The sequence below is a fragment of the Mustelus asterias genome, chromosome 15, assembly GCF_964213995.1.
Source record: "Mustelus asterias chromosome 15, sMusAst1.hap1.1, whole genome shotgun sequence".
NCBI classification, from domain to species: domain Eukaryota; kingdom Metazoa; phylum Chordata; class Chondrichthyes; order Carcharhiniformes; family Triakidae; genus Mustelus; species Mustelus asterias.
In genome coordinates, this window is record NC_135815.1 from 34,663,733 (window position 1) to 34,680,780 (window position 17,048).

Genomic DNA, 17,048 nt, shown 5'->3' on the forward strand with positions numbered 1-17,048 from the left:
ACGCAAGAAACAATACTTTCCACTGTATGTTAATACATGTGACAATAATAAATCAAATCAAATCATCCAGCTTTAGGAATGCTTTCCCCAATTTACTTTTGAAGGAAATAATTCCTTTTTGAGTATCGTTGGAATTTGTATTCGTTGGAATTTAGAAGGCTGAGGGGGGATCTTATAGAGACCTATAGGATAATGAAGGGGCTGGATAGGGTAGAGCTGGAGAGATTCTTTCCACTTAGAAAGGAAACTAGAACTAGAGGGCACAGCCTCAAAATAAAGGGGGGTCAGTTTAGGACAGAGTTGAGGAGGAACTTCTTCTCTCAGAGGGTGGTGAATCTCTGGAATTCTCTGCCCACTGAAGTGGTGGAGGCTACCTCGTTGAATATGTTTAAATCACGGATAGATGGATTCCTGATCGGTAAGGAAATTAGGGGTTATAGGGATCAGGCGGGTAAGTGGAACTGATCCACTTCAGATCAGCCATGATCTTATTGAATGGCGGGGCAGGCTCGAGGGGCTAGATGGCCTACTCCTGCTCCTATTTCTTATGTTCTTATGAGTAACCTTACGAACCTTGCCTACGTGACCATTATTCGTGTGTGTGTGTGTCCGTCCATCCCTTGGCAATTAAATGCAGCAAATTCAACTGTAGGCTCATTCCACCTTCGCCAAACATCAACACTTCCAGCAAGGGTTGCTGCATAGTTACCTGAAGCAGAAACCCTGGCCAGTTTTCTATATGATGTGGAGATGCCGGCGTTGGACTGGGGTAAACACAGTAAGAAGTTTAACAACACCAGGTTAAAGTCCAACAGGTTTATTTGGTAGCAAAAGCCACACAAGCTCGAAAGCTTGTGTGGCTTTTGCTACCAAATAAACCTGTTGGACTTTAACCTGGTGTTGTTAAACTTCTTACAGTTTTCTATATACCAGGCACGCTAAAGCCATTTTTGCACCCTTACAACTGCCTTGGTTTAACGCTTGCCTTCATAAAGTCTGCAGATTGAACGTGGGATATTCCTGGCCGGTATAAATTTGATACGGCACAAGCGGGTTGAGGAGCAGGAAGAGGAATTAACATGAAATCCTCAAATTTCCCCTTTTTCTCTTTCTAACAAACCAAGAGCTTAAAGAACAAGTAGCTTCAAAAATTGTATTTGAAATGCATGTCAAAAGTTCAACTCCTCGAGTGTCCAGTCAATATGAACAGAAGGATGAAATTATGTACCAAAAAAAGTGCCATTTTTAATTTTTTTTAAATACAAGTTTTCTGGCACATTTAAATAACATAATTATTAATAGATGTACAAGGGACAGTGGAATGAAGGACAAATAGAAATTTAAATCTCATCTGTATCAATTATCAGGTCATAAAATTTGAGTTCACAATAACTATCAGGTGGTGCTTTTTAAACCCCTTCATTGGACCTGTTAGCACAATTAAACAAGGTTTCTTCTGTCAAATTTTTCACACACCCCATTTTTTGGTTACATTTAGGTGTTTTAAATGCTCTTCGATATACTTGGATTCAGGGAAGTTTGCAGATTTGGCAGCTTTGAAGGCTTGCCAACGCTCAGCTCTGCGTTGTGCTGCGTGACCTCTTTCTTGCTCCACAGTCATCCAGGGACGGCTCAGCCAGTACTCTGTCTCCCTTTCGATTTCCAGTCTTTTAACTACATTACGCATCATCTGCCAGGTAATTTGTCTAGGGCGCCTGTACTTTCCTATCCACTGCTTGCCTGGAATTCCTTTCCGAAGCAAAAATGCAGTAAGAAACATTTTGCCACAACTTTACCTAGAAAATAAAAGTAAACAACAACAGTTGGAATTTGCAATTTACTTAAATTTAATTTACAATAAACAATGTGGTAAAACATTAAAAATTAAATATATTCTTGTATACAATGGGGATTTTAAAATGACTGAAAAACAAAGTAGAAAATGACGGACTTGAGGTTCACACTTAACCTGTTAAAAGAGACAGCCAACCTGTCAAATCTGAACAGCTGGGGGGGAAAACCCATTGCATTCTGGCAAAGTGCCACAGGGCAGCACGGTAGCACAGTGGTCAGCACCGCTGCTTCACAGCTCCAGGGGCCTGGGTTCGATTCCTGGCTTGGGTCACTGTCTGTGTGGAGTTTGCACATTCTCCTCGTGTCTGTGTGGGTTTCCTCCGGGTGCTCCGGTTTCCTCCCACAGTCCAAAGATGTGCGGGTTAGGTTGATTGGCCGTGCTAAAATTGCCCCTTAGTGTCCTGGGATGCGTAGATTAGAGGGATTATTGGGTAAAATATGTAGGGATATGGGGGTAGGGCCAAATGGCCTCTTTCTGTACTATAGGATTTCTATGAATGAACAATCTTGCAATTATATAATGTCTTTTGTTTTCCACCACAAAAACTGCAGTGAAATCCTTATTTATATACTTCATGTCTCCAAACTCTACTATTCCAATGCTCTTCTGGCCGACTCCCCTTCTTTCACTTTCCATAAACTTCAGCTTCTCCAAAACTCTGTCACCCCTACCCTAGGTGGCAGCAAGTTTTAAATCACCTGCCTTTATTGGTTCCCACCAAATTTAAACTTACTGTTCAAGTCCCTCTGTCAGATCTTGCTATCAATTGATGGCGCTCTTATCTGAGTTGGTAGAGTTGGTTCGAGTGCAATACCAGAAATTTGAGCACTATAATCAAGGCTGACAGAGGGTGCTGCAACTTGTGTAGGAGAGGTGTAAAATGACTCCCCATTTGCCCTCTTAGAAAGAGCTGAAGACTCCACAGCATTATCTGAAGTGTCGGGCAATTCTCCCCAGTGTCCTGGTCAATATTTATCCCTCAATCAACATTACAGAAACAGATGATCTGGTCACTATTACATTGCTGTTTGTGGAAGCTTGCTGTGTGTAAATTGTTTCTTGCGTTTCCTACATTTCAACAATGACTACACTTCAAAAAGTTCTTCATTAGCTCTAAAACACTTTAGACAGCCAAAAGAATTTTCAGTAGTGTTAAAACCTTACAATTATATAAATTTAATTCAAATTACTAGATAATTTTAATACAAATCACACTAAAAACGTCTCGATTGCTGACTTATTCCAGTTGCTCAATTTGAATTAGTAGCTATTTTCTTCCAAAAAAGTTGATCAATTATCAAGAGCAGATTGCATCTCCTTGAGGAGCACATTCGAGAAACTAAATCCAGAGATGACAGCAGAATAGATAAGTGGCTGAGCAACAGAAGAGATGAAATAAAAACAGAAAATGCTGGAAAGACTCAGCAGGTCTGGCAGCATCTATGGAGTGGGAAACAGAGTTAAGATTTTGAGTCCGTATGATTTTTCTTCAGGGCTGAGGTAGGCACAGGGCACACAATGTTGCAGTGACAGAAATGAATCAATAGGATACAAGTTCTGAACCTTGATCGTGAGGGTTTTGGTCTGACTGTGCACAAATAATTAGCTGGGATGCTGGTATGTGAAAGAGGAGGGAGTGAATGGTGGGGGCAAAAATCAATGACTCCCACAATCTGTGCTGATTTACCTTAATTTTAAATGCATCGATGTGTTTGCCTTAACAACTCCATGGGGCAGCATATTTCATATACTTACTCTTTGAGTAAGGTTTCTTATGACCTGTCTTGGACTCCCCACAATAGGAAACATTTTCTTTTCATCTATCTCACCAAAATCTGAAAGAGCTGTCACAACACAACTTTCTCTCTTCTAAAGAGTGCCCAGCCTGTTCCGTTTTTCTTGCTAAGTTATGGTACCGTCTTTGTGAATTGGCTTTAGACTTTCTCCAATAACTGTCATTTTTATAATATGGTGACCAGAATTAAGCACAATACTTCAAATGTGATCTAACCACAGTCCTATAAAAGTGTAATAATCACTGTCTTTCAATTCTGATCTTTCAGAAATGAACCCAAGTGCTTATATATTTTCTTTAATGGTCTTAACCTGTGTTGCTGTTTTTCATGCTTTGTATATCTGTACTCCTAGATTCCTTTGCTCCTCCACTCCATTTAGACATTACTATTCAGTCTGAGGCTTCCTTATTTTTCTTACCAAACTGCACCACCTCACTTACCCATATCGAAATTAATTTGCTCATTAAGTGAGCATTCTGTGCAAGTTTATTAATAGTTTCTTGTATTTTGTCACATTCTTCCTCAGAATGAAATATATCCAACCTTGCCCACAATCTTTAAAATTGTACCCGATTCCAGAATCCAAATAATTGATGTAAACTGTAAACAGCAGTGGTCCTTGTGGAACACCACTTCCCATCTTTTGCCAGCCTAAGTAATCACCCTTACCCCCTACTGTTTTCTAACTTGTAGCCAGCTTGCTATCCATTCTGTGACTTGTCCCAACTTCATTTGCTTTGTTCTCAGTCAAGACTCTTCTATACAGTATGTTATTAAAGACCTTTTAAAGATTCACATATATTACACCTATTGCATTACCCTCAGCAACTCTTTCTGTTACTTCTTTGGAGGATTTAATAAGGTTGGTCAAGTGTGACCTTCCGTTTTGAAATCAATAATCTCCAGGTATTGAGACGTACAGAATATTTTATTGTCAGAGGCATACTCTACTCTGCAGCTAGAGTACTGGATAACAGTTTTACTCACTGCATTACATGGGCGGCACAGTGGTTAGTACTGCTGCCTCACAGCACCATGGACCCAGGTTCGATTCTCGCCTTGGGTCTGTGAGTTTGCATGTTCTCTCCGTGTCTGTGTGTGTTTCCTCCGAGTGCTCCTGTTTCCTCCCACAGTTCAAATGATATGCAGGTTAGGTAGACTGGCCATGCTAAATTGCCCTTAGTGTTAGGGGGATTAGCAGGGATTGGGCCTGGGTGGAAGTGTTGTCGGTGCAGGCTCAATTGGCCAAATGGCCTCCTTCTGCACTGTAGGGATTCTATGAAACTACAGGAAGGATGTGGTCGCACCAAAGACACAGAAAATATTTACAAGGATGCAGTCAGGAAAGGAGAATTTAAACTGAGGAAAAATTGGATAGGCTGGGTTTATTTGCTTTGGACTAAGGGAAGATTTAAATGAGGTGACCTTCTACACAATAATTATGTGTATTATTTGCTTTTGGTTTCAAGATGACTATTGATTAAATATTTGAGTAAAGATTCTATTATCTTTCTTACCGCTGACATTAAGTCGATTTATAGATTACTGGATTTGTTCCATCTCTCTTTTAAAATAGAAAAACTTTAGCTGGCTCCAGTCCTCTGGAACAAATCCCTGTTCTAATGAATATTATTTTAAGAAGCAACTTCGCTATCTCGTCCCTAACTTATTGTGTGTTTGTGGATGTAAATCTACCTGGGCCAGAAGTTAAAGTTCTAAGCTTGTTTAGTTTATCAATTGTCTCACTCCTTTCTAACTGAAATGTCACTATCTTTTTTGATCTATTCTATGCCCACCCTGTTACGCTCTCATAACTAAAGGAGACAAATAGTTGATGCAATTTTTCTGACATCTCAGTGCCATTCATTAGCTGTAAGTAAATCTTGTACATGCCTTTGACCTTATCCCAATATTCTTGTTACTGATGTTTCCGTAGAATTCCGTGCTAATTTAATTCTGAAATTTATTTCTGCTTTCATGACTTTCTTTTACTTCTTTCTAACCTTTTAGTGTTCACTATTGCTTTGCTTTCATTTATTGTGTACGTGATTTTCCTTTAGTTTCAATATTGACGATTAGACTTGACCTTTTCACTGACTCATTGGTTAGGTGGCTCTGTTTAAGCAGAATATATTTCTTCAGAACTATATCTTTCAAAATATGTTTGCTGTTCTACTTTATTTCAACTACCATAGTGGAAATTTAATCCAGTCCCTCAGTTTTTCCCCCCAATTCTTTGCTCCTCCCCTTACTAATATAATGCTGAACCATTATTTTGAGTCTTATTTTACTTTGATCACTAATGCCTAGGTGTTCCCCTAAGCTTGCTTACGTTTTCAGATATATTTTCCATTACAAGTTCCCATCACACAACCTTTTCAGTTGTCAGATGAATAAACTACAGGAAAGGGAGCAACCAACTGCAGGCATTGAGAATATGGAAGGAGCAAGCAAGGCAGCACCTGGGTCCAGCAAAGATTGGCGGCGGCAGTTGCTTGTCTGAGGCAGAAAGTTTACGTAATATAAAAGCCAATTACTGTGAATGCTGGAATCTGAAACAAAAACAGAAAATGCTGGAAAATCTCAGCAGGTTTGACAGCATCTGTGGAGAATAGGGCCAACGTTTCGAGTTGGATGTCCCTTCGTCAAAGCTTACAACCTTTCCTGTTTCTGTGACAGGAATTACAGAATCCTTTCCCCCTCCTCTCCTTCTCCGCTCACTCCCTCTCCTCTCCTCTCCCTCACTCCCTCCCTCTCCTCTCCCTCACTCCCTCCCTCTCCTCTCCCTCACTCCCTCCCACTCCTATCCCTCAATTCCCTCCCCTGCCCTCACAATTCCCTCCCTCCCCTCCCCTCACACTCCCCTCCCTCTCCCTCTCTCCCCCACTAACTCACCGCCCGCCCTCACTCACGCCTCGCCCTCACTCACGCCTCGCCCTCACTCACGCCTCGCCCTCACTCACGCCTCGCCCTCACTCACGCCTCGCCCTCACTCACGCCTCGCCCTCACTCACGCCTCGCCCTCACTCACGCCTCGCCCTCACTCACGCCTCGCCCTCACTCACGCCTCGCCCTCACTCACGCCTCGCCCTCACTCACGCCTCGCCCTCACTCACGCCTCGCCCTCACTCACGCCTCGCCCTCACTCACGCCTCGCCCTCACTCACGCCTCGCCCTCACTCACTCACTCACGCCTCGCCCTCACTCACTCACTCACGCCTCGCCCTCTCACTCACTCACGCCTCGCCCTCACTCACTCACTCACGCCTCGCCCTCACTCACTCACGCCTCGCCCTCACTCACTCACTCACGCCTCGCCCTCACTCACTCACTCACGCCTCGCCCTCACTCACTCACTCACGCCTCGCCCTCACTCACTCACTCACGCCTCGCCCTCACTCACTCACTCACGCCTCGCCCTCACTCACTCACGCCTCGCCCTCACTCACGCCTCGCCCTCACTCACTCACTCACGCCTCGCCCTCACTCACTCACTCACGCCTCGCCCTCACTCACTCACTCACGCCTCGCCCTCACTCACTCACGCCTCGCCCTCACTCACTCACTCACGCCTCGCCCTCACTCACTCACGCCTCGCCCTCACTCACTCACTCACGCCTCGCCCTCACTCACTCACTCACGCCTCGCCCTCACTCACTCACTCACGCCTCGCCCTCACTCACTCACTCACGCCTCGCCCTCACTCACGCCTCGCCCTCACTCACGCCTCGCCCTCACTCACTCACTCACGCCTCGCCCTCACTCACTCACGCCTCGCCCTCACTCACTCACTCACGCCTCGCCCTCACTCACGCCTCGCCCTCACTCACTCACTCACGCCTCGCCCTCACTCACTCACTCACGCCTCGCCCTCACTCACTCACTCACGCCTCGCCCTCACTCACTCACGCCTCGCCCTCACTCACTCACTCACGCCTCGCCCTCACTCACTCACTCACGCCTCGCCCTCACTCACTCACTCACGCCTCGCCCTCACTCACTCACTCACGCCTCGCCCTCACTCACTCACTCACGCCTCGCCCTCACTCACTCACGCCTCGCCCTCACTCACTCCTCCCCCTCGTCCCTCGCCCCGCTCACCCCTCTCCCTCGCCCCGCTCACCCCTCTCCCTCGCCCCGCTCACCCCTCTCCCTCGCCCCGCTCTCCCCTCTCCCTCGCCCCGCTCACCCCTCTCCCTCGCCCCGCTCACCCCTCTCCCTCGCCCCGCTCACCCCTCTCCCTCGCCCCGCTCACCCCTCTCCCCCGCTCACCCCTCTCCCTCGCTCACCCCTCTCCCTCGCTCACCCCTCTCCCTCGCTCACCCCTCTCCCTCGCTCACCCCTCTCCCTCGCTCAGCCCTCTCCCTCGCTCACTCATCCCTCTCCCTCGCTCACTCACCCCTCTCCCTCGCTCACTCACCCCTCTCCCTCGCTCACTCACTCCTCTCCCTCACTCACTCCTCTCCCTCACTCACTCACTCCTCTCCCTCACTCACTCCTCTCCTTCACTCACTCCCTCCTCTCCCTCACTCACTCCTCTCCTTCACTCACTCACTCCTCTCCCTCACTCACTCCTCTCCTTCACTCACTCCCTCCTCTCCCTCACTCACTCCTCTCCCTCACTCCTCTCCCTCACTCACTCCTCTCCCTCACTCACTCCTCTCCCTCACTCACTCCCTCCTCTCTCTCACTCCCTCACTCCCTCCTCTATCTCACTCCCTCCTCTATCTCACTCACTCCTCTCCCTCACTCACTCCCTCCGTCTCTCTCTCCCTCACTTCACTTCACTCACTCTCTCTCACACTCACCGATCCCTCTCTCTCCTCTCCTCAGCGCCCCGGAACCAGAAACCACCTCGGAATAACCCGTCATCCGATTGGTCCTCGCCCCCGCACACCGCACCAGCAAACGGCAATACCATTGGCTGCCTCCAGCAACCTCAGCAAGCGGCGTTCTGATTGGTGGTTCTGCCTGATTGGTTGCTATGGGTGACGCCTCGCGCTGAGAGGCGGCCGGGATCGGGGTGATTCAGGCGGAGAGGCCCCGGGACTGGAAGGTGCGGAGGGAGCGGAGCAAAGTCACTCCAAGGCCCGGCCCCATCGGGAGATGCGCGTTAATATTATCCGCGGCTGTGTCAGGCCGCTGTTATCGCCAGGCTGGGGTGGTGATGTGTGCAGGCAGCGTGAGCCCAGCCCGGGCCCAGCTGGAGAAACAGGGTCTCCCCGCCACAGGCCTTGTGTACAACTGGCCTAAATACTGCCGCTCACACAGCCCCAACCACCCCTCATCCACCCGTCCCCCCATCACCCTCTAATAATCCCACATCCCCTAATCACCGCACACCTTTTGATTTGATTTATTATTGCTGCATGTAATAGTATACAGTGAAAAGTCTTGTTTCTTGCGCGTTATACAGACAAAACATACCGTTCATAGAGAATTAAAGGAGAGAATGCAGAATGTAGTGTTACAGCCATAGCTTAGGGTGTAGAGAAAGATCAATTTACTGCAAGGTAGGTCCATTCAAAAGTCTGACAGCAGCAGGGAAGAAGCTGTTCTTGAGTCGGTTGGTATGTGACCTCAGACTTTTGTATCTGTTTCCCGACGGAAGAAGGTGAGAGAGAGACTGTCCAGGGTGCATGGGGTCTTTATTGTGGCTGCTTTTCCGAGGCAGCGGGAAGTGTAGACAGAGTTAGTGGATGAGAGGCTGGTTTGTGTGATGCATTGGGCTATATTCACGACCTTTTGTACTTTCTTGCAGTCTTGGGCAGAGCAGGAGCCATACCAAGCTGTGATATAGCCAGAAAGAATGCTTTCTATGGTGCATCTGTAAAAGTTGGTGAGGGTTGTAGCTGATGTGCCAAATTTCCTTAGTCTTCTGAGAAAGTAGAGGGGTTGATGGGCTTTCTTAACTGTAGTGTTTGCATGGGGGGGACCACGACAGGAGAAGGAGACACTTACCTGTCTCCCCATCATTGCCTAATGATCCCACGCCCACCCGTTTCCAGAATCACTACCCCAACCTTCCCATGTCAACTTGCCCCTCAATCACCCCGAACTGCCCCGAATTCCCCCAAACCCTCAATCACCCCCTAACTACCCCATGCCCACCCTTTCCTCCAATCATACTTTTTCTGCAGACTCTGCCACATACGAGGCTGCTGCTGCTTGAAGGCCAAATAGATGGGTTGTTTGGATGTTTGTGTGCTCTTTCCAATGTATGGACTTTGCCTCTGCTTGTTCCCGATGAAGTCTCTGGATAGGTTTGGGGTTTGGTCCTTTCCTGAATGAACCCTCTCCACAAGCCAATGACTATGTTTGACCCCTTCACGGATGCCATGAGAACATCCCTAAAGCAATTCCACTGTTCTCCTGGGAATCACTGCCATGATTGAGTTCTGAGTAGAACAGTTGCTTCGGGAGTCTGCTGTCAGACATACGTGCGACATAAAAGGCTGCTGAAGAAGATTAGGGCACACGGAGTTGGGGGTAGTGTGTTAAAGTGGATTGGGGACTGGCTATCCGACAGGAAGCAAAGAGTCGGAATAAATGGGTGTTTTTCCGGTTGGAGGAAGGTAACTAGTGGCGTGCCGCAGGGATCGGTACTCGGGCCGCAACTATTTACCATTTATATAGATGATCTGGAGGAGGGGACGGAGTGTAGGGTAACGAAGTTTGCAGACGACACAAAGATAAGTGGAAAAGTGAATCGTGTGGAGGACGGAGAAGATCTGCAGAGAGATTTGGACAGGCTGAGTGAGTGGGCGAGGATATGGCAAATGGAGTATAACGTTGATAAATGCGAGGTTATACACTTTGGAGGAAATAATAACAAATGGGATTACTATCTCAATGGAAACAAATTAAAACATGCTACCGTGCAAAGGGACCTGGGGGTCCTTGTGCATGAGACGCAAAAGCCCAGTCTGCAGGTACAACAGGTGATCAAGAAGGCAAATGGGATGTTGGCCTATATCGCGAGGGGGATAGAATATAAAAGCAGGGATGTCTTGATGCACCTGTACAGGGCATTGGTGAGGCCGCAGCTGGAATACTGTGTGCAGTATTGGTCCCCTTATATGAGGAAGGATATATTGGCATTGGAGGGAGTGCAGAGAAGGTTCACCAGGTTGATACCGGAGATGAGGGGTTTGGATTATGAGGAGAGGCTGAGGAGATTGGGTTTGTACTCGTTGGAGTTTAGAAGGATGAGGGGGGATCTTATGGAGACTTATAAGATAATGCGGGGGCTGGATAGGGTGGAGGCAGAGAGATTCTTTCCACTTAGTAAGGAAGTTAAAACTAGAGGACACAGCCTCAAAATAAAGGGGGGTCGGTTTAAGACAGAGTTGAGGAGGAACTTCTTCTCCCAGAGGGTGGTGAATCTCTGGAATTCTCTGCCCACTGAGGTGGTGGAGGCTACCTCGCTGAATATGTTTAAAGCGCGGATGGATGGATTCCTGATCGGTAAGGGAATTAAGGGTTATGGGGATCAGGCGGGTAAGTGGTACTGATCCACGTCAGATCAGCCATGATCTTATTGAATGGCGGGGCAGGCTTGAGGGGCTAGATGGCCTACTCCTGCTCCTATTTCTTATGTTCTTATGTAGCGAATTTGGTTTTGAGTTATTAGCATCTGAATGCTAGGAATGTTGGCTTGGGAGAGGAGGCTGCTGTTGGACCTCCATCAGATTTGGAGGATCTTGTGAAGACACTGCCGGTGGTACTTGTCCAGTACTTTGAGATATCTGCTGTAGGTTGTCCAAGTCTCCGAAGTGTGTAGGTGTGCACAGATCACTGATGCCCGGTAAACCATGACTGCGTTTTAGATCGAGGTCCTCAGATACTCTTTTCCTCAGTTGGCTGAAGGCTGAGCTGGCACATTTGAGGTGATAATGAATTTAATCATTTGTGTGTGCCTTCAAGAAGAGGCACCCAAGATATTGAAAAAATGGTCCACATTTTCCAGGATCTCACCGTTGGAACTTAATTGATGAAGCAAGGTTTTGTGCTGTGGGAGATGGTCGGGTGAGGACCTGATTGAAGTTGGAGTGATTATGAGACAAAGGGTCATCTGGACTCGAAACGTCAGCTTTTTTCTCTCCTTACAGATGCTGCCAGACCTGCTGAGATTTTCCAGCATTTTCTCTTTTAATTTCAGATTCCAGTATCCGCAGTAATTTGCTTTTATTTATTGGAGTGATTATGGCTTTAGATTGCAGGTGGCGTAGGTTGAATAGTTTCCTATCCTGTAAATGATCTTTTACACTTGTGGATAGTATCCTTGAGGTAAGGTGTAGTATTGCAGCAAGGAGGATGGAAGAGAGGATTGATGCAGTGACACAGCCTTGTTTGACACCAGTCTGCACTGAGATAGGGTCTGTGGTAGTTCTCTTGGTGAGGAACACAAATTGCATGTCATCGTAGAGTAGACGGAGGATGGTAACAAATTTCTGAGGGCAGCCAAATTTGAGGAAGATACTCCATAAGTCTTCACCATCCAAAGCTTGCTCACCCCACACCCAGTAATCATCTCATCACCCCCTAAACAACCAACACCCACCTATCTGTCCACTATTCAACCTCTACTCATGCACCTGTCCTGCTCACCCAATATCTGATCCTTTCACAGCCCTGCCCACCCACTCATCACTTGCCCACGTATCTCTCCTTAGCATAGGCTTCTGGTCCCCAGTGTATTACACTCAAACAATAGCAAAATATGTGGGATGAAGATTTGAAATAAAGACAGAAAATGCTGGAAATATTCAAAGCAGGTCCGATAATATCTGTAGCAAGAGAACCAGTTAATGTTTTAGATCCATGATCTTTCATTAGAACTGGAAGATGTTACATCTCTAAAGGTTTTAAGCAAGTACAGAAAAGGCAGAGGGGAAGGACAGAACAAAAAGGTCTGTGAAAGCCAGGCTACATTAAATGACAAAAGGGGATGATAATGGGACCAGAAATAAAAGATGGTTTGGAGGAGGTGTAAATGGCAACAACAGAACATCCACAAGGACTTTTTGAAAAAAAAGTGTAATGGTTATGATCTGAAATTTTTGAACTCAATAATGAATTGGAAAATCTGTAAAGGATCAAATTAGAAGAAGCATGTTGAAACATGTTTACTTCTGAGCTTCATGGAACAGTGTACGAGGTTGAGGACAGTGCAGCCAAATACTAAAATAATAGATAACTGAAAACTTCAGGCCCTGTTCGTGGACTGAACAGATGGACTGAATTTTAAAATTGACCCATGGGATAGCAGGCATGCGGATCCATAAATTAGATTGGCACGCCATTGGCAATGTGCTTGCTACCAACTCCCACCAAGATTTTGTGAGTGATGGGAGAAATCAGGTAGGTCACCTGCCCATGGCCCAATTGAAGCCGCAGATTGGAAAACAGCAAATGTGATGCCACTGTTTAAAAAAGGAGGTAGACAAAAGGCAGGTAACTATAGGCCGGTTAGTTTAACTTCTGCAATAGGAAAAATGCTTGAATCTATCATCAAGGAAGAAAGAGAGAGACATCTGGATATAAATTGTCCCATTGGTAAGACACAACATGGGTTCATGAAGGGAAGGTCATGTTTGACTAATTTGGTGGAATTCTTTGAGAACATTACATGTGCAGTGGACAATAGGAAACCTGTGGATGTGATGTATCTGGATTTCCAGAAGGCATTTGACAGTACCGCACCAAAGACCGCTACATAAGATAAAGGTGCACGGTGTTACGGGTAATGTATTAGCTTGGATAGAGGATTGGTTAACTAACTGAAAGCAAAGAGTGGGGGTAAATGGTGTTTTTCTGGTTGGCGATCAGGGACTAGTGGTGTGCCTCAGGGATCAGTGTTGGGACCGCAATTGTTTATGATTTACATAGATAATTTGGAGTTGGGGACCAAATTTAGTGTGTCAAAATTTGCAGATGACACTAAGATGGGTGGCAGAGCAAAGTGTGCAGAGAATGCTGAAAGTCTGCAAAGGGATACAGATAGTCTTAAGTGAGTGAGCGAGGGTCTGGCAGATGGAGTACAACGTTAATAAATGTGAGGTCATCCATTTTGGTAGGAAAAACAGGCTAATAGGCTGGAGGACAGGCGAATAGGCTGGAGGAAATAGATGTTCGGAGGGAGGATGTCCTGGCAGTTTTGAATAAACTGAAGGTCGATAAGTCCCCTGGGTCTGATTAAATATATCCTAGGATTCTTTGGGAGGCAAGGGATGAGATTGCAGAGCCTTTGGCTTTGATCTTTGGGTCCTCACTGTCCACGGGGATGGTGCCAGAGGACTGGAGAGTGGCGAATGTTGTTCCTCTGTTTAAGAAACGGAATAGAAATGACCCTGGTAATTATAGACCGGTTAGTCTTACTTCGGTGGTTGGTAAATTGATGGAAAAGGTCCTTATGGATGGGATTTACGACCATTTAGAAAGATGCGGATTAATCCGGGATAGTCAGCATGGATTTGTGAAGGGCAAGTCGTGCCTCACAAATTTGATTGAATGTTTTGAGGAGGTAACTAAGTGTGTTGATGAAGGTAGGGCAGTTGATGTCATATACATGGATTTTAGTAAGGCGTTTGATAAGGTCCCCCATGGTCGGCTTATGATGAAAGTAAGGAGGTGTGGGATAGAGGGAAAGTTGGCCGATTGGATAGGTAGCTGGCTTTCTGATCGAAATGATGTGGAGATGCCGGCGTTGGACTGGGGTGAACACGGTAAGAAGTCTCACAACACCAGGTTAAAGTCCAACAGGTTTATTTGGTAGCAAATACCATAAGCTTTCGGAGCACTGCTCCTTCGTCAGATGGAGTGGTGACATTTCCACTCCATCTGACGAAGGAGCAGTGCTCCGAAAGCTTATGGTATTTGCTACCAAATAAACCTGTTGGACTTTAACCTGGTGTTGTGAGATTTCTTACCGTTATCTGATCGAAGACAGAGGGTGGTGGTGGATGGAAAATTTTCGGACTGGAGGCAGGTTGCTAGCGGAGTGCCACAGGGATCAGTGCTTGGTCCTCTGCTCTTTGTGATTTTTATTAATGACTTTGAGGAGGGGGCTGAAGGGTGGATCAGTAAATTTGCTGATGACACCAAGATTGGTGGAATAGTGGATGAGATGGAGGGCTGTTGTAGGCTGCAAAGAGACGTAGATAGGATGCAAAGCTGGGCTGAAAAATGGCAAATGGAGTTTAACCCTGATAAATGTGAGGTGATTCATTTTGGTAGGACTAATTTAAATGGGGATTACAGGGTCAAAGGTAGGGTTCTGAAGACTGTGGAGGAACAAAGAGATCTTGGGGTCCATATCCACAGATCTCTAAAGGTTGCCACTCAAGTGGATAGAGCTGTGAAGAAGGCCTATAGTGTGTTAGCTTTTATTAACAGGGGGTTGGAGTTTAAGAGCCGTGGGGTTATGCTGCAACTGTACAGGACCTTGGTGAGACCACATTTGGAATATTGTGTGCAGTTCTGGTCACCTCACTATAAGAAGGATGTGGAAGCATTGGAGAGAGTGCAGAGGAGATTTACCAGGATGCTGCCTGGTTTGGAGGGTAGGTCTTATGAGGAAAGGTTGAGCGAGCTAAGGCTGTTCTCTCTGGAGCAGAGGAGGCTGAGGGGAGACTTAATAGAGGTTTATAAAATGATGAAGGGGATAGATAGAGTGAACGTTCAAAGACTATTTCCTCGGGTGGATGGAGCTATTACAAGGGGGCATAACTATAGGGTTCATGGTGGGAGATATAGGAAGGATATCAGAGGTAGGTTCTTTACGCAGAGAGTGGTTGGGATGTGGAATGGACTGCCTGCAGTGATAGTGGAGTCAGACACTTTAGGAACATTTAAGCGGTTATTGGATAGGCACATGGAGCACACCAGGATGATAGGGAGTGGGATAGCTTGATCTTAGTTTCAGATAAAGCTCGGCACAACATCGTGGGCCGAAGGGCCTGTTGTGCTGTACTGTTCTATGTTCTATATGGATTATTATTTAAATGGCAAAAAATTGCAGCATGCTGCTGTGCAGAGGGACCTGGGTGTCCTTGTGCAGGAATCTCAAGGAGTTGGTTTGCAGGTAATTAACAAGGCAAATGGAATATTGTCCTTCATTGCTAGAGGGATGGAGTTTTGGTCTCCTTACTTGAGAAAGGATATACTGGCACTGGAGGAGGTGCAGAGGCGATTCACTAGTTGACTCCAGAGTTGAGAGGGTTGGCTTATGAGGAGAGACTGAGTAGACTGGAGCTATACTCATTGGAATTCAGAAGAATGAGGGGAGATCTTATAGAAGCATATAAGATTATGAAGGGAATAGATAAGATAGAAGCAGGGAAGTTGTTGGGGCAGCACGGTAGCACAGTGGTTAGCACTGCTGCTTCACAGCTCCAGGGTCCTGGTTCGATTCCCGGCTCGGGTCACTGTCTGTGTGGAGTTTGCACATTCTCCTCGTGTCTGCGTGGGTTTCCTCCGGGTGCTCCGGTTTCCTCCCACAGTCCAAAGATGTGCGGGTTAGGTTGATTGGCCAGGTTAAAAATTGCCCCTTAGAGTCCTGAGATGCGTAGGTTAGTGGGATTAGCGGGTAAATATATGGGGGTAGGGCCTGGGTGGGATTGTGGTCGGTGCAGACTCGATGGGCCGAATGGCCTCCTTCTGCACTGTAGGGTTTCTATGATTTCTATTGACGGGGGGAAGTTGTTTCTATTGACGGGTGAAACTAGAACTAGGGGGCATAGTCTCAAAATAAGGGGAAGCAGATTAAGGACTGAGTTGGGAGGAACCTCTTCACACAAAAGGTTGTGTATCTGTGGAATTCCCTGCCCAGTGAAGCAGTTGAGGCTACCTCATTCAATGTTTTTAAGGCAAGGATAGATACATTTTTGAACAGTAAAGGAATTAAGGGTTATGGTGAGCGGGCGGGTAAGTGGAGCTGAGTCCACAAAAAAATCAGCCATGATCTTATTGAATGGCGGAGCAGGCTCGAGGGGCCAGATGGCCTACTCCTGCTCCATGTTCTTATAATGGGCAGTTAATGCCCAATTAAGGGTCACATCCCATTGCCGCTCTGATTTAATAGGCAGTGTGAGAGTCCGAAACTCAATGTGCAACCTGGAAGGTTTAACCTTGCTGGCAATTTAAAGGGCAAGGTTCCTCCTCAGAGGCCCCTCCTCTCAGTTCTCACATCCATCCTCCCACTCTTCCTGTCCAACATGTCCCCTCGTGGGGGCCTGTCAGACTGGCCCCACAAAAATACTTATGGAAGTGAATTTCCCTCTCCTTGGCCTGCGGCTGTACTGGCATCTGCCATTGCTTCCGGCACCACTAATGTGCAGAGCTATTGGCCTCCAATTGGCCAGCAGTTCTATGAGACAGGACTTCTTCCTGGAGAC

The 17,048-nt window shown here is 46.6% G+C and overlaps 1 protein-coding gene across 6 annotated transcripts; it reads right to left on the bottom strand.

Annotated features, from left to right (window-relative positions):
- Nucleotides 1-1,141: 1,141 nt before the first annotated feature.
- Nucleotides 1,142-8,512, bottom strand: mrpl57 (mitochondrial ribosomal protein L57). 6 transcript variants are annotated; one of them, XR_013499637.1, is made up of 3 exons: nucleotides 8,444-8,474; nucleotides 6,114-6,203; nucleotides 1,142-1,796 (listed from the first exon to the last, which is right to left on the bottom strand). XR_013499637.1 is itself a non-coding variant. In XM_078229747.1 (3 exons), the coding sequence occupies exon 3, from the start codon at nucleotides 1,778-1,780 to the stop codon at nucleotides 1,469-1,471; it is 312 nt and encodes a 103-aa protein (XP_078085873.1). In that variant the 5' UTR covers nucleotides 1,781-1,796; nucleotides 6,114-6,203; nucleotides 8,460-8,490; the 3' UTR covers nucleotides 1,147-1,468. The 6 variants fall into 6 exon arrangements, 5 of the variants coding, with proteins under 5 accessions (XP_078085873.1, XP_078085874.1, XP_078085875.1 ...); XM_078229747.1 differs by having other exon boundaries at nucleotides 1,147-1,796; nucleotides 8,460-8,490; XM_078229748.1 differs by lacking the exon at nucleotides 6,114-6,203 and having other exon boundaries at nucleotides 1,147-1,796; nucleotides 8,460-8,512.
- Between the last annotated feature and the right edge of the window lie 8,536 nt (nucleotides 8,513-17,048).

What these genes read in the sequence shown, in the direction of transcription:
- mrpl57 (XM_078229748.1), bottom strand. Translation starts at nt 1,780, where the DNA reads ATGTTTCTTACTGCATTTTTGCTTCGGAAAGGAATTCCAGGCAAGCAG.